Source organism: Cyprinus carpio, chromosome B11, assembly GCF_018340385.1.
Source record: "Cyprinus carpio isolate SPL01 chromosome B11, ASM1834038v1, whole genome shotgun sequence".
NCBI classification, from domain to species: Eukaryota; Metazoa; Chordata; class Actinopteri; order Cypriniformes; family Cyprinidae; genus Cyprinus; species Cyprinus carpio.
Window position 1 is genome coordinate 19,991,351 of NC_056607.1, and position 13,524 is coordinate 20,004,874.

A 13,524-nucleotide genomic window follows, 5' to 3' on the forward strand; every position below is an offset into this window, starting at 1 on the left:
GTGTGATGTGAGTGAATGACACAAGTACGCAATATTTGAACAATTTGTGTGGCAAAATTATTCTTTACAGTTCAATGAATACAGTCATCATTCTCTGGGGAGGTGCCTGTATAAAAAAACAGATCATTTTGGTTTAATATTTTGGATTCAAGGCTTATTCACACCAAAAGTGAAAATTTGCCACAAAAAAGATTTTCAATGGAAACAATGCACTCCCTATGAACCTATTCACACGTGACAGAATGATTTTCAGAGAAACAGAAATGTTTTTTTCCTTTGTTCGACAGAAGAAAAGCACCTGCCAATAAGCTTTTAGGTCATGTGTCTGGGAGTGGTATTCACTGGTCTCACAGTGTACACATACAGTATATACGATCCTTAAAAAGTTTATGGCAAGCATTGTTTTTTTAAAGAAATTAATACTTTTCTTTAGCATTAAATCGATCAAATGTGCTAGTAAAGGCATTCACATTAGGGCCTTTCGCACCGCTTCAGTTCCAGAACTAAATGTACAGTACTAAGGTACTGGGACGATTTTGCGCGAACTATTTCCCAGTACCATTTAAAGGGTTGCATTCGCACCGACAGTGTGTACTAGGACATGATGTAAGCCGGTCGACAGTGATGTCATTTGTGCACGACGTTCACCAACGTTAACAACAGGAGGATGGAGGACGCTGTGATCGGAGCTACAATATGTTTTTGTTGCGTCTCGCGGGTTTCACAATAATGGACATGGAATGTCGACGTATACATAAAGCGATTAAAAGAACAGAAAGGAGGACTAAAAATCTCCAACTACAACTGGCAGTGCTACATTTGCTACAAGTGCCAGCACTTCAGCATCTGTATATTTATCGCTTTTCGTCATACTTGCGAAATAAGTTGACAATGTTTACAGTGTGTTACACAGCGTTTAAATCATGGCGGGTGAGGGCGTTTTCAAATGTGTCTGGCTAATCAATGTCTACTTATGTCACGGATAGTACCAGTTGTGCTGGTTAGACCCTGCTCCAGAGTAGGAGCTAATTTGGTTCTCGAAAAAGGCAGTCCGGTACTAAAATCACACCCAGTTCCTGCGGTGCGAAAATGCCCAAAAGTGGGTAGTTCCACAATTAGTTCTGGTACTATGAAAAGGTTCATGCGGTGCGAAAGGCCCTATTGTAACTAAATTCTGTAATTTTGAACATTCAAGCAACACTGATAATACTAAATATTTCTTGAGCACCCAATCAGATATTAGAATGATGAAGGATCATGTGACTCTGAAGACTGGAGTAATGGCTGCTGTAAATACAGCTTTACTTGTTTTTAAAAGTATTAAAACAGAAAACAGTTATTTTACATTATAATAAATGTTCATACTGTTATTGTTTTTACTATATTTTTTAATCAAATAAATGCAGCCTTGGTCAAAAACAAAAAGTAAATGTTACTTATCCCAAACTTTTGAATGGTAATGTATTAAACTATTTTTGTTTAGTAGTCAATACCAGTGATACCAGTCACATTACATAACCATTTGTTATTTTGTACCAGTTTATATTTTCCAATTCTCCACATTACTTATTATCTTTTATTCATATTTCATTTTATACATAATAAATTAAATTTAAATCAAACAGCTATATATTAGATCAAAATAGCAATACTGTTTTTAACTAAAAACAGTTAACAAAAAAAAAGTTTTGTAAAAAAAAAAAAAAAAATTCTCACAAAAATTCATGTCACTTGTATAGCTGTCAAACTCAGACTTTTTCAGTTTATTCTAATAGTGAATTGCCCTTGAAGGAGCAAAAAGATACATCACATATCGTTGTGTGCTGAAAATGTGTGTGTGTGTTTGTGTGTGTGTGTGTGTGTGTGTAGACTCACAGCAAGTGTGGAGCTGCTGGACGTTCGGCCCATGTGATCGCCATCTAGACCAGGACTCTTGTCATCTGGGGTACCATTGGCTAAAAAGGCCCTCTGGAGAACACGCTTGGGGGTTTTAGTGAAAGAAAATGCTCTTGTGACCTGAAACACAAACGTGCACAATTTGCCTGCGTTTTCTACTTTATGATGTCATTTTCAAGAAAGTGTCCTGAACGTTGACATCAAGACCAAATCGATACTTTCAAGTTCCTCTCCCTACCTTCTTTGACGTTTTTTTGATGGCCCTGGACGCTCGGCTGAGCGTGCTGTCCATGTCCTTTGTGCTCACTTGGACGGAGTCAGGATCGGTGCTCTGAATGAGATCTTCCTGTTTAAAACACAGGGAAATTAAACACACAGCGATACTGCTGGCCTGTCAAAATGCACAGAGAAGCGTCACTGTTCAGCCTTCCAAACAGCTGGGGCTTCTTGATATTCACAGGAGCAGAGAGCGAGTGTGGCTGCATTTCACGCCGGTGACGTGTGGGTAGGTTGCCACCTTATGGCCTGTGGGAGAACTGCAGGCCAGGCGAAATGCATTTAGCCGCAGGGTTTGGTCTGGATGTTTGATTATAAAGGGAAATACAAGCATCTGTCTGCCCGCGCCAATTACATGTGCCGTTTCAGAAGGCCTGGGCGGGAACTGCAGTTCTGCAGCATGAAGATAAAGACATCTGCGTCTGAAGTGTAAAGTTCAAGTACAATTCCACTCTTAATTACATTAATCTGCCTCCCAGTTTAACCACACAGGAGCATCTAATAGGATTAGCCAACACCAAAAGGCCCACACGAACCTCCTAATTTATAGCCACAATAAAAAGAAAGCAGAGCTAATAAAATAAATAATTGAGTTCTGTTCCAGACCTGAGGGGGATGATCTGAGGAGGAAGTGGTCATGTTTCTATGTGTGTGTGTGTGCGTGTCTGCTCACCGCATCAGCTCGGCAAATCGTGTTGGCCACTTGACGACAGAGTGTTTTGAGCCAGGCAGATTTGAGCGTGTCTTCGGCCGTCAGCTGGAAACTGAATAACAGGTTCTCCTGTTCTGTAGGAGGACGTACCACCAGGGCAAAGGCGTTCTGACACTCTGGGAGAGAGATAAATGTGTGAGGTCAGGGATGTGACCTGAAACTAAGGCCTAAATCTAAGTCCAAGGGTAAAAAAAAAGGACAACTGGTGGAGTTTGTACTATACCATCAGTTGGCCACTCTCATAAAATTATGCTCTACATGACCTTTCTGTTTCAAATGCGTGTTTTGATCATCCTGCAGATAAACAATATTCAGTAGGAAACGATGTAGGGCAGGAGTTCATTTTATCCATTGCGATTTGATGGGATCATCACAAGTGCACTACAGGGAAATTAGTTGATTTGAAACATAAAAATGGGTTTCAGAACAAGGAGCTGCACAGATCTGAATCCGAGTCCAATTTCCAGGCAGAGGCATCAATAATGTGCTATTATGGTGTGAAAAATTATTGCCTTCCTGTGTCTTTAGCTCATCAAAATCCAGTAAAGCAGGGCTGAGTGCTATATTAAATATGCACAATATATTCTAAATGATTCTGCTGACAATATAAAATAATTTCTGTGAATATTGCTAGCTAAGATATTATGGGCTTTTATGTGGCCATTGAATTTGGAAGACTGAGGAATCAGATTAGTTTTGTGATTCTTTCATTATCTTATTTGGCATGAAAGTGGAAAACCAGAAGGTTTAATAGCATATCTGCTTAAGACGATAACAAAAACCCTGTTGGACCTGTAAGTTTCATTCATATCTGTGAATCGGTTTCATAAGAGTCAAATCAAAAGTCTTGTTCAATGATATGTTTCCATCCTCATTCAAAAACGCTCATTTTCGTATGCTTTAATAAAACTATGTAAAGGTAAATAATGCAGTTTATAATTATAGATTGCTACATGGGTAAAACTGTATGTGATTAAGACTTGTCATTTCGAAGCTGTTTAAACAAAAATACAATTCCTAAACTACACTGTAAAAAACACGAAAATTACTGTAAAAAATTTAGCTGGCCAATCAGAGCGCACTGCGCTTTTCAGAACGATGAGCTTTGTAAAAATCATTTCAGAAAGGCGGGGCAGGGAGGAGCAACAATAATGTACGGTATGTGGAAAATAATGTGTTTTTTTAACCTTAAACCGTGTAAGCACATTGCATTTCACAAATATACAAAATAATGTTATTTTTAGCATCATCATATGACCCCTTTAACTAATTAACAGGTTTTTACCATAGCATTTTTACAGTCTTTTACCTTTAAAATTATGTCAGAATTTTCTTATTGTGTATCCTGGCCAGCTCTACAGTGAAGTGTCACACTTTATACATAAACAGACTTCACCTCCCTCTCCAGGGTGCTAATTCAGAACACAAAACTAAAATATGCATGAGTGCACTTGGTGGGATGCAGTATGCCATGTGGTCCTCTCACCTTCTGTGTCTTGGATGTCAAGGACTCTTCTGATCTGGGACAGAGGCATCAAGGCTATGTGTTTGAGATGGGCGGGCGGCCGCGTCTGACCCAGCGGACTCCGGAACGTGGTTATCACCTTGTGTCTCTTCCTGGCGATCTGAATATGAAGACGCAGAAGGAAAAAGCACACATACAAAGCTTTCTTCATTATACAGGAACGTAAAATGTTCTCTCCTGTGCTGTGGTGGAGCAGTGGGGAGACCTTCAGGTGCTTTAGTGGAGCCAAAATATGTAATGCATATTGGGGTGACAGATATGCATGCAGAGGACTTCCTAAAATGAATAATTGATCACTCAGAGTCCTCCCTGCTCTCATTACCAGGCCAGAGCCAGCACTGGGTGAAGATGACCACAGCTGCGTGCCGGCACATGCTAGCAACCCCCTCCAAAGTGCTTAAACACATCCCCTCTCTAATTGGGGAAACAGGCCAGAGAGTCGAGTCAGCAAGCACAGATTGCACACGCATAAATTATTCACATTTTTTTCCTTCAATGGTTCCGCTCACCCATGAAATGAACAAACAATTGTTAAGGTTGCTGAAAATTTGGAGAAGACAACAAAAGGAAATTTAGGGAGGAGACAGGGAAGGCAAGACCAAAAAGAGATGTCCACTCAGGTCTATGACATAAAAAAAAATAAATAATAAAAACACTAAAACTTTGGAATCTAGTTTAAATGCATTTGCTAGTTTCTCAGACAAGTAATATTTAAAAATGTTCATCGATTTATCAAATGTTTTGATTTAATGAAAAATGTCAAATGGAGTAACCATCAAAAGTAATAACATTTTCCTGACACGTTGAATACTTGCAAGTATGTGTTTTTTTTTTTTTTTTTTTTAACATTATAAAAGTGAAAAGTATTTTACAAATATTAATACTTTAATCATGATTTTTCTGGTGTTTTCTTGGGGTTATACTAGTTGTTTCTGAAATTGAACTAAGCTTGAACTAAGTATCATAACTGAGGTAAATTTATTTGATTTTGATATTTGAGGAGACTTTTGGTCGTTTTATGTATATATATATATACACACTGTAAAAAACACGAAACTACAATATATACACAATATATACACTATACACTGTAAAAAACACGACTACAATAAACAATTACATAACCTAGAGAATTTTAAATAGCCAAAAAGTATTTTAATTAAGGAAAACATGATTATCACTGAAGAGGTGTATTCAAATTGCTTCCAGTTAATTTCATTTCAGTTTGTTTTATTATTATTATTATTATTATTTTTTTTTTTTTTGATAAAATGTAAACTGAAAATTACTGGGAAGATCCAGATAAACACAAAAACAATAAAAATAAATGATGAATGTCACTTAATAGTTCCCCAAACCAGCTGTGAATAGCTCCAAAGAGCAGTCAATCTGATACTTGACATTCACTTAAATGAAATCAATTTAATCGTTTATTCAAATGCAATGTGGGTGTGTAATAATAACAACAATATGGAGAAACTCTAGCTAGCAGCTTGACATCATAAGGCTTTCATTAATCTAACACCATAAACAAGACCAGAAATCAAGATGAATGTCTTTTTTTAATATAGTGGCACTGCTTTGGGGAACCTGATGGAGCATTTGCATTATGTGGGGGGGGCGGGGGGTAATGGTGCTGTGACAAAGAAAGACTGAGCTTTACCTCCAAACAGTCGTTGAACAGAAAGAGTGTGACATGTTCTCCCCGATCGCAGGGTTTGTCTCCCAGAGCAATGGTTTCCACCCTGTGAACCAGACTCCGGTGTGATGACAACAGATTGGCCTGCAGGCGCACACAAACACACACACACACAAAAAAATTCAGTTTTCACCTTGCAAACCATTTGCAAGCTTTTCAGCAAATGAATTAATTATAAGTGTCTGGTGTGCACAAGTTTGTTCTACCAAACACAGCGCCCGATAAACATGCTGCATTTCCTGTCCCTGAGCCTGCAGATTCCTCAGAGTGCTGTTCCTGGATCAGACTCTGTTGTGTCCATGCTGCTTCAGTTCCCATGAGCTACAAAAGCCAAACTGATCCAGGAAAAGCACTCCCATCTGCGGGCGCTCATTGGTTTGGCAGCCCCGTCTCTAGACGCAGCTGTTCTCTGACAGGAGACAACATGAGCTGACTCACTCTCACTCTGATCCATTTAGTATTGAGAGAAAGTTTCAGACAGCACGTATGCATCTCTCACCGCAGAGAAAAGAGGAACTGCAGCCAACAAAACAGTGTCACACTTTACCATTTACTGTGAAAATAGCCACATTTGTAGCTTTTCATTTAGTCAAGGTTTCTAGCAGCAAAAAATGTCAAGTTAGTTTTAAAGGACTATTTAAAAACAGGCGGTTTCTGATACTGTAGCCTTAAAATGAGAAATATACCTTTAAATAGACTATGATCTCTCTCCTATGATTGCTTTCAAAATTGTCTAATAATAAATAGGTGTCAGGGTGAAAATGCACAGTGATGTGTTATGGTTCTGACTATGATGATTTCTGAATGAGCAGTTTTTATCGCTTAGTTTTCATGCTTGGTGAATGTTGAAGTATGCTTACATCATACTCTTATTTCAAAAGGGCAAGAAAAATCCCGTTAGTCATAATATGGTCACTTCGGTTCTTTTGGTTGGGGTGTAGAAATTATGTGAAGTTATTTGAGAGCTGTGACGATTTCAGAATATAACATCTTTTATTGCAATTTGTTGGCTCAAAGACTTGGAAGATTGCACTACTTGTATAAAGGCAAGTTAATGACAGAATTGGGTGAATGATTTCTTTGAACTCGACTGAGATGTGTGTAAATGTAAGACATTTCCAGAAAAGTGAAAAATTACTCACAGGGCAGCCGTCCACCTCATAAACAACATCAAAAATCTGCTTCTGTCCCTCGGTTTTCCTTTTATCTTCATTTATGTGGCTGTGAAAATTAAAAGAGAGAGGGACATAAAGAAATCTTGGTAGCACTTTATTTTACAGTCCTGTTCCTCATGTACATATTATGTACTTATTATAGTAATTACAATTACTATGTAATAGCTAGGTACTAACCCTTAACCTACCCCTAAACCTAACCCTACCCCATGTAGTTACATTGTATTACCAGAACTTTCTTAGATAAATACACTGTAAGTACACTATAAGTACATGTAAGTACACATACTGTAAAATAAAGTGCAACCAAAATCTTTGTATAAACGTCACAGTTTTTGCACTAAAAAGCTCTTTCAGCAAAAAATTTAAATACATTTTCGTTTTATTTTAAGGAAAACTTACGTCATCACTTCCTTGAGAGACTCGATGGCCTTTTCCAGGGTCACTTTATCAGGGTTGTCATCTGATGTGTGTTTCTTTATATCTATAAACAAAACAAATTCACTGTAATCATGTTTTCTTTCATTAGCATACAGAGGTAACGTATAATAAACTTGCTAAAGAATAACGTGTTAGTATTCAGACTTATTTTTTTCCATGTAATGGAAAAACAATCATTTTTACAACTGAATCGAACAAACTCCAAAGTATCTTTTTAAACTATTTAAATCATCTGGATTCAGACAGATTTGCTGAATAGAAACCGCTCCAAGCTCGAGCTAACAGCCATATTTATGTGAATTACCATTCAACAGGAGGGCCACGCTCGGCAGTCTCTGCACAGGACGAATCAAAAGCTCAGCGAGAGTCTGACGGCCACACTCAGGTTTAGCCTGATTAATCTGGAAAACAAAATGAGAAAAAAGATGTGAATAAACTGCATTCACAAAAAAATGTCCATACAAACCCACTCAAATATAGAGCAGAGGTTCAACAGATTTTCACTTTTTTTTTTTTTTTACTGTTAGCTCTCAAAAAAAATATATTGGAGAACAGAAAATAGGCACCCTGAGGTCAAACTTCAGTTAATTCGGCTATTTCAGGCCAATATATCAGTTTCTATATAAAACTGAAGCCTTTATACGCACTGAAAAGAGAAGACGGTACCTTCAGGAACGCATGAAACCTCGGCTTCTGTCTCTCACATCTGACTATAGTCTCTTTGCTCATCTCAAAGAAGTTGACAAACGGTGGGTAGGCCTTCACCAGCTCTCCAGACTGAGAGAGAATTTTAAAAAATAAAGAGAGATCACAAAAGCTGCCATTCAGTCTCTGACGGCGTTGTGAGCTTCACGCCGGAGGAGGTCGAGTTCAAAGCGTCATCACACTCACATATTTCAGGATAATGTCTCCTACGCTTCGCTCTTCAGACCAGTTCATCACCAGCTCCTCGAGATCCGCCTGTCAAAGTACATTCATCAGCTAACACAGCCTTTACTCAGCGTTTTAGAAAGGTTATTGCCTACCTTTATTCTCATGTGCACTTCATAGATGTCTGGAATACTGCCAAAGATGGTCTTGAGCTCTTCCTGAGCTAGAATGGGGCCGCCCACCTGCCCCTCTTTATCCAGGGGGTATTTGAAGAGCTGGTGGGGGGGGGGGTGATGAACAAAGGAAATTAGATCACTAAGCAAGAATGGACCCTGCGACTGACCAGTGGTGCAGGACTTGACAGCAGTGGTCTGCATTCCTGCGGGATCACTAAAGGACCTGATTAGATTTGTTGCGGCGCAGGATTAAACCTCTGATATGTAGGCATGAGAGGGTGTTATTTCTAAGAGATGTCAGCCAAAGCAGACCGTTTGATAGTAGAGTTGAATGGTAGTTTTTAGTATTTTTCAGCCTTTTGACATCACCTTACAACAGGACCCTACAACAGGAGTTTAGAAACTACCCCCCCTAAAGCTGGGATTGGTACGATTTCATGTTTCTGAAAGAAGTCTCTTATGTTCACCAAGGCTGCATTTGTTTGATAGAAAATAATCAAAACCGTAATATTGTGAATTTTTAATTTGATCTATTTTAATTTGGATATACTTCAAACATGTAATTTATTCTGGTGATGGAAAAAGTTGAATTTACCCAAAGCAGTCATTTATCCAATATTTAATGTGATGCATCCTTAAAATTATTCTAATTATTATCCTTTAAGAAACTTAAAAGAAAAATATAACAATATTTATCTGAATTTTATGTCTGTCTGTCTGTATATATATATATATATTAGGGGTGGAACGGTTCAACTTTTTCACGGTTCGGTTTGTATCACAGTTTTAGAGTCACGGTTTCGGTATGGTTCAGTACGTGTTGTGTTTATGGAAAAACTATATTTTTAAATAAAAATAAAGAAAATAACAATATTCTAACTACAAGCAACAGCACAAATAAATACAGAAGAGTAAAGATACAAACAAAATATATTTTTTTAGGTAGGTCTAGCATTAGTTTTTAGGTACAGAAATTGAATGAAATAGTCAAATGTAATACAGCATTGCATATTTGACTGTATAAATTAAAGAATAATCTTTATCCAAGTCACAAAAGCTATCCAATCAAAAGCAGTAAATGATTTATTTGTTGTTGCTGTTCGATTAATATTAAGACTGTCACTTTAAGAGAATACACTGATACAGTACGTTCAGCCGGCTATGTCTGCTACAGGATACTTACCAAGACGGACATTTTGACAATTTTTGTGTGAATTTGTCCATTCAAACAATACTTCAGAGAGAGTTTAATATTTGCGCGTGTTCCGGGACGTGGATGAGCGCATGCACAGATCTTCTCACTGCTCGCATGAGCTCGCATCCTCTGGCTCTTAAATGTTTAAACTGGCAAAACTTAAATGAGTTTAGTTTCAACACAGAAATTAACGTGTGCTGTTCTCTCCTGCGCGCCCGGGTGATAAAGAAAATAAATGACTGCTCCAGCATACAGCATTTGCATTGAACAAGAGTGAATGGTTTGTCCAGGTTGCTTTTTTTGGTTTTTTTTTTTTCTCCTCATCGCTGTTGTTGTACTGGGAAGCCAGAATGCACATCCATCAACAGAAACATACATTAGCCAAACCCTGTTTTTTTTTTTATGTGTTATAAGAAACCATATTACAGATGCGTTGTCAGATTTAAGTTAAACCGCGGTCCTAGCGCGTGCCGAACCGTATGTGGAGAACCGAACGGTTCAATTTTTTCTGCGAACCATCCCATCCCTAATATATACATATATATGCACACACACACAGTGGGTAAATATTTATTTGATCCACTGCTTGATTTTGTAAGTTTGCCCACTTAGAAAGAAATGAAGGGCCTGTAATTTTTATGGTAGGTTTATTTTAACGTATAGAGATAGAATACCAACCAAAATTTCAAAAAAAAAAAAAAAAAAAAAAACATTATATAAAGGTTAGAAATTGATTTGCATTTCAGTGAGTGAAATAAGTATTTGATCCCCTACCAACCAGCAAGAATTCTGGCTCCCACAGACTGGTCCATGTGGAACACAGATTAGTCCTGCCACTATATATTTTTATTTTTATTTTAATAAACTAAACTGTTGAGAACAATCAAAATTGGAAACAAAGTACAGTTCTGCAGGAGTGGGAACTGGGAAAATCAGTCTTGTGCAGACCTCTACTACTTGACAGCTACTCCATAAACTTAATGAAGATCAGTGGACCACAATGGAAAGGTCAGGCTATTCAGTATTGCCTGATGATCTGACTGTTCAGTGAAATTTGTTGGGCTCTGATTGCGGGCATATGATGTGGCATTTACTATGCAAGCAGACACAGAAGTATGTGTGTGTGTGTGTGTGTGTGTGTGTGTGTGTGTGTGTGTGTGTGTGTGTGTGTGCTCATATGAGTTCACATGTAGGGGTACAAAGCAAAGCTCAAATGTCCATGGCACTGGTGTCCAAATCTAATTCATTTTCCCCACTACTGGTCAGAGGCACTGGTTTAGTTTGATAAGGCCACAGCCAGGTACTGTGGATTGCCACTTTCCTATGTGTGTGTGTGTGTGTGAGAAGGAGAAAGAGAACACGCAAGACACACACACAGAACACAAACCTGCAGGACCGTGGCCAGGATATCAACGTAGTTGCTTTCGGTTTGGTAGAGCTCCTTGGAGACCTGCCAGCGCGCTGACTGCTTAGGAAGGGCGGGAGTTGAGCTTTTGGGAAGTTTGGCATTCTCTGGAACACATAAGCAGAGATGCAGGGATGAGCAGCTGTAAATCGCACACTGTTACTTCTTATCCTAAGATATGTTTCACCTCTTTTCTCAAAATATCTGTTTGAAAATCTGTTAAAGAAAAAAAAAATGTAATATAAATATCGTGTTAAATTGAGCAAGGTTTCAAGTACAAAGGAATGATAGAGGAATAAAAAGCAATGGTCCATGATCCAAAAAAAAAAAAAAAAAATCATATTCAATCAGAGCACATAGTAAAGATTAAAATGCACTGATGCTTAAGTTAATCTTAATTCATTTCTGTTTTAAGACAATAAATCATATGCATGTTTTAGTAAAGGTGATGCAATTCAATTAAGCTTTTTTTTTATTTTATGAATGTGTTTTTGTTAAGTAAATCAAACTATTTTCTGTGGTTATCCACATTATGCCATAAATGAAATACAATTAAAAAAAAGAAAATAAAACAACTTACTTTCTACATTTAGTGAAAAGACTATGTTGATGGCATAGATTAATGTTTGCATTCATCCTAAAGCCTGGGCTAAAGTTACCATGAATGTCATCTGTCTGGTCTGTTTCCTTTCTGTACACAGGAGTGCTGATATGCTGCAGTGGCCTCTCTTTCTCTGATCTACTCTGTCTGGCACTCCTCCGCCTACAACTGCTCCTCCTGCGCTTGTGTTCTGCAAAAGACAGTGGCCTCACTCATCTAAAACACACTCTGACTGCTCTCCTGGTTCATCTCAGCCATGGCTGGGATCACCCTGGACCTCTGAGCTCAAAGTCTGGAGAGCTTTGGAACACTCTCACATAATGCAGTGGGAATTCTGCTAAATTTTCAGAGAACAAAACCAGTTTTTTTTTTTTTTTGAAAACTTAAACTTTGTTTGTCTAACCCATGGAAGTCATAGGGAGTGTTATATTATTTGGTTGCTAGTCACACATCATATCAGATCATTTATTTCACCTCCGCTGGATTTGCAGGTGTCGGGTGTGTTGGAGATGTCCAGCAGGGAGCCCATGGAGAGGGAGTGTTCAGCTGAGGGTCTTTTGCGTGGTGGGAAGGGAGAAATCTCGGTCTCTTTGGTGAGCTGAGCCAAAGTTTCTCTAAGACGCCGACGTTTCCGGCCACTGTTGGGTGTCTTGAGAGACAGCAGAGACACGGCCTTCTTCATCGCAGGACTCTCAGGCTGAGAGAAAGACACCGTGACAACAGATATGAGTGTATTGCTTTTTATGACGCTGTAAAATCAATTACATTTCTTTACTAAATCTGACCACAAATTTGGACTGTATTCAGAAGACCAACTACTGAAAACAAACACATTATTACTATCAGTGAGGAAAACTGGAAATTTTCGTTTTTAAAGGGATAGTTCACCCAAAAATGAAAATTCTGTCATCATTTTCTCACCCATGTTGAACATAGAAGATATTTTGAAGATTGCTGGTAATCCATCAGTTGGTGGTTGCCATTCACTTCCATAGTTGGAAAAAAATACTATTGAAGTCAATGGCAATCACCAAGTGTTTGGCTACCAGCAATCTTCAAAACATCTTCTTTCGTGCTCAACAGAAGAAAAACTAACACAGGTTTCGAACAAGTGGAAGATAAGTAAATGACAGAATTTCATTTCTGGCAGATTGATCCCTTTTATGAAATGCATCATTGGACACTTTTTAAACTATACTTAAGGAAAAAGGTCCATAATTGTTTAATTTTTAGCTTAAAAAAAATAAAAAATATTTAAATATAATTTGCTTTTTAGATAACTTCCGCAACCCAAATGCTGTCATTTTCCTGGTGACCTCACCTTTTCGTAAGAGTACATGGTTTCCCCAGCACGGGCGTCCATTTGTATACTGCCCCAAAACCACTGCAGAAAGACACAGAATGAGAAATAAAATGAGAAGTTAATATACATTCATTTAAAATACTTCAGCTGAACCTTTTATTAACACCTTTAAATAAATACTGATGCATTTATGATCGTAACTGAGCTGAATTGTGCCAAAAAAAAAGACTCCCACTCCTCACAACCTACT

The 13,524-nt window shown here is 38.1% G+C and overlaps 1 protein-coding gene across 8 annotated transcripts in view; it reads right to left on the reverse strand.

Moving 5' to 3' along the window:
• LOC109048046 (protein ECT2-like) overlaps nucleotides 1-13,524 on the reverse strand; it is a 30,444-nt gene that overhangs the window by 4,703 nt on the left and 12,217 nt on the right. For 4 of the 8 annotated variants that reach the window (XM_042734448.1, XM_042734449.1, XM_042734447.1 and 1 more), the window contains 15 exons: nucleotides 13,293-13,355; nucleotides 12,446-12,668; nucleotides 12,030-12,161; nucleotides 11,353-11,477; nucleotides 8,750-8,869; nucleotides 8,616-8,684; nucleotides 8,391-8,501; nucleotides 8,029-8,125; nucleotides 7,686-7,767; nucleotides 7,251-7,329; nucleotides 6,073-6,192; nucleotides 4,371-4,509; nucleotides 2,846-3,000; nucleotides 2,135-2,242; nucleotides 1,876-2,016 (listed from right to left, as the gene is read on the reverse strand). In XM_042734448.1, the coding sequence (XP_042590382.1) occupies nucleotides 1,876-2,016; nucleotides 2,135-2,242; nucleotides 2,846-3,000; nucleotides 4,371-4,509; nucleotides 6,073-6,192; nucleotides 7,251-7,329; nucleotides 7,686-7,767; nucleotides 8,029-8,125; nucleotides 8,391-8,501; nucleotides 8,616-8,684; nucleotides 8,750-8,869; nucleotides 11,353-11,477; nucleotides 12,030-12,161; nucleotides 12,446-12,668; nucleotides 13,293-13,355 (1,764 nt within the window). The remainder of the gene's footprint in view (nucleotides 1-1,875; nucleotides 2,017-2,134; nucleotides 2,243-2,845; nucleotides 3,001-4,370; nucleotides 4,510-6,072; nucleotides 6,193-7,250; nucleotides 7,330-7,685; nucleotides 7,768-8,028; nucleotides 8,126-8,390; nucleotides 8,502-8,615; nucleotides 8,685-8,749; nucleotides 8,870-11,352; nucleotides 11,478-12,029; nucleotides 12,162-12,445; nucleotides 12,669-13,292; nucleotides 13,356-13,524) is intronic. The other 4 variants (XM_042734452.1, XM_042734450.1, XM_042734454.1 and 1 more) reach the window with 1 other exon arrangement.